This window comes from Xiphias gladius, unplaced genomic scaffold, assembly GCF_016859285.1.
Source record: "Xiphias gladius isolate SHS-SW01 ecotype Sanya breed wild unplaced genomic scaffold, ASM1685928v1 HiC_scaffold_348, whole genome shotgun sequence".
Taxonomy (NCBI): Eukaryota; Metazoa; Chordata; class Actinopteri; order Istiophoriformes; family Xiphiidae; genus Xiphias; species Xiphias gladius.
In genome coordinates, this window is record NW_024402023.1 from 893 (window position 1) to 2,500 (window position 1,608).

The 1,608-nt window shown below is 60.8% G+C and overlaps 1 protein-coding gene across 1 annotated transcript in view; it reads right to left on the reverse strand.

Moving 5' to 3' along the window:
- Positions 1-224: 224 nt before the first annotated feature.
- The window catches only part of LOC120787647 (small nuclear ribonucleoprotein-associated protein B'-like), a gene marked incomplete at its 3' end in the record, with an annotated part of 1,951 nt that continues 567 nt past the window's right edge, over positions 225-1,608 (reverse strand). Inside the window, exon 2 of the mRNA XM_040123309.1 lies at positions 225-630. Coding sequence (XP_039979243.1) covers positions 225-630 — 406 coding nt within the window. The remainder of the gene's footprint in view (positions 631-1,608) is intronic.

The window sequence follows — 1,608 nt, forward strand, 5'->3', positions numbered from 1 at the left end:
GCGGCAGGCGCGAAACCCGCATGGGTTTTGGGTCTGATAAATGCTGCGCATCGGAGGTCAGCGCTTCGTTGGCATGTATTAGCTCTAAATTGCCACAGTTATCCAAGTAGCGTGAGGCGATCAAAGGAACCATAACTGATTTAATGAGCCATTCGCGGTTTCACTGTACCGGCCGTGTGTACTTAGACTTGCATGGCTTAATCTTTGAGACAAGCATATGCTACTGGCAGGATCAACCAGGTAGCCCTCTCGGGCCTTGGGCGGCGGAGGCAGCGGCGGCGGCGGGCTCCCGCCCGCCAGCGACCGACCGACCCACCGGCGGGACCGTGCGCTGGGGTTTGGTAGTGGCGGGGCCCCCCGTCGAAGCGAGAGGCCAGGCGTGTGGTTGGAAAAAAAGCGAGTGCGGCTCTCCTGGATCGGGGCCGGCTTAAACACCGTGCTCGCGGAGCCCGCCGCCGCAGAAAGCGTGGGTTGTTCTGGCGCCCGCCCGGGGCGGAGGCGAGAGGGCGAACCAGCGGCCTTGTGGCGGGCTCCGTCGTCGCGGGCTGCTGGGGCTGGCCAGGCGTCTCGGTCTCGCCGAAGGCGTTCGGCCGGGGAGGCGCGGAGGTCCCCTCGGACCCCCTCCAGCGCCTGGTAAAGCGGGGGCCGTGGAAGCGAACCAGCGGGCGGAGAACCGTCCGCCCGAGCCCGGCGCGAGCGGCAGCGGGGGCCCTCGATGGCGGATCACGTTTGCGATCGGTCGGTGCTTTCCTGGAAGAGCAGCGGCGGGGGCGGCCGCCAAACTGTCGAAAATATCCGTTTGAGGTCGGATAAATCGGGCTGAAAGTTCGGAGAATACCGGCGCTCCGTTCTGGAGGCCCAAGTTTTCAAAAACTGGGTTTCTGAAATCGTGCAGAGTATTTTTGGTGTCCCGGGATAAACTCCTCGACACGAGGAAGGTAGAAATGGCCAAATTCTAGTCGCGGCTGACTCGTTTTACCTTCCTCGGTCAAAACACTTAGAAAAGCATAAACCCTCTCGCGCCCCTGGTACTCCTGAGAGAATTTTCGTGCCCCTGGTACTCCGGAGAGAGTTTTCGTGCCCCTGGTACTCCCGGGACTTCTCGTGCCCCTGGTACTCCGGGGAATCCTCGTGCCCCTGGTACTCCAGAGAGAATTCTCGTGCCCCTGGTACTCCGGGGATTTCTCGTGCCCCTGGTACTCCTGGGAGAATTCTCGTGCCCCTGGTACTCCCCAGACTTCTCGTGCCCCTGGTACTCCGGACACTTCTCGTGCCCTGGTACTCCTGACACTTCTCGTGCCCCTGGTACTCCTGGGGAGGTTCGTGCCCCTGGTACTCCCGAGACTTCTCGTGCCCTGGTTCTCCTCGGAGACTTCTCGTGCCCCTGGTACTCCCGAGACTGCTCGTGCCCCTGGTACTCCTGGGAGAATTTTCGTGCCCCTGGTACTCCGAGGGGCTTCTCGTGCCCTTTTGCCCCAGAGGCGCAGAGCTCGGGTGACCGTCCTCCGACCCCCCGCCCGGCCTATACCTCGATTTCAGCTGGAAACTTATACAAAAAACATATCAATTTCTATATAATAATACAGATAATATATATACTGTGCGCCC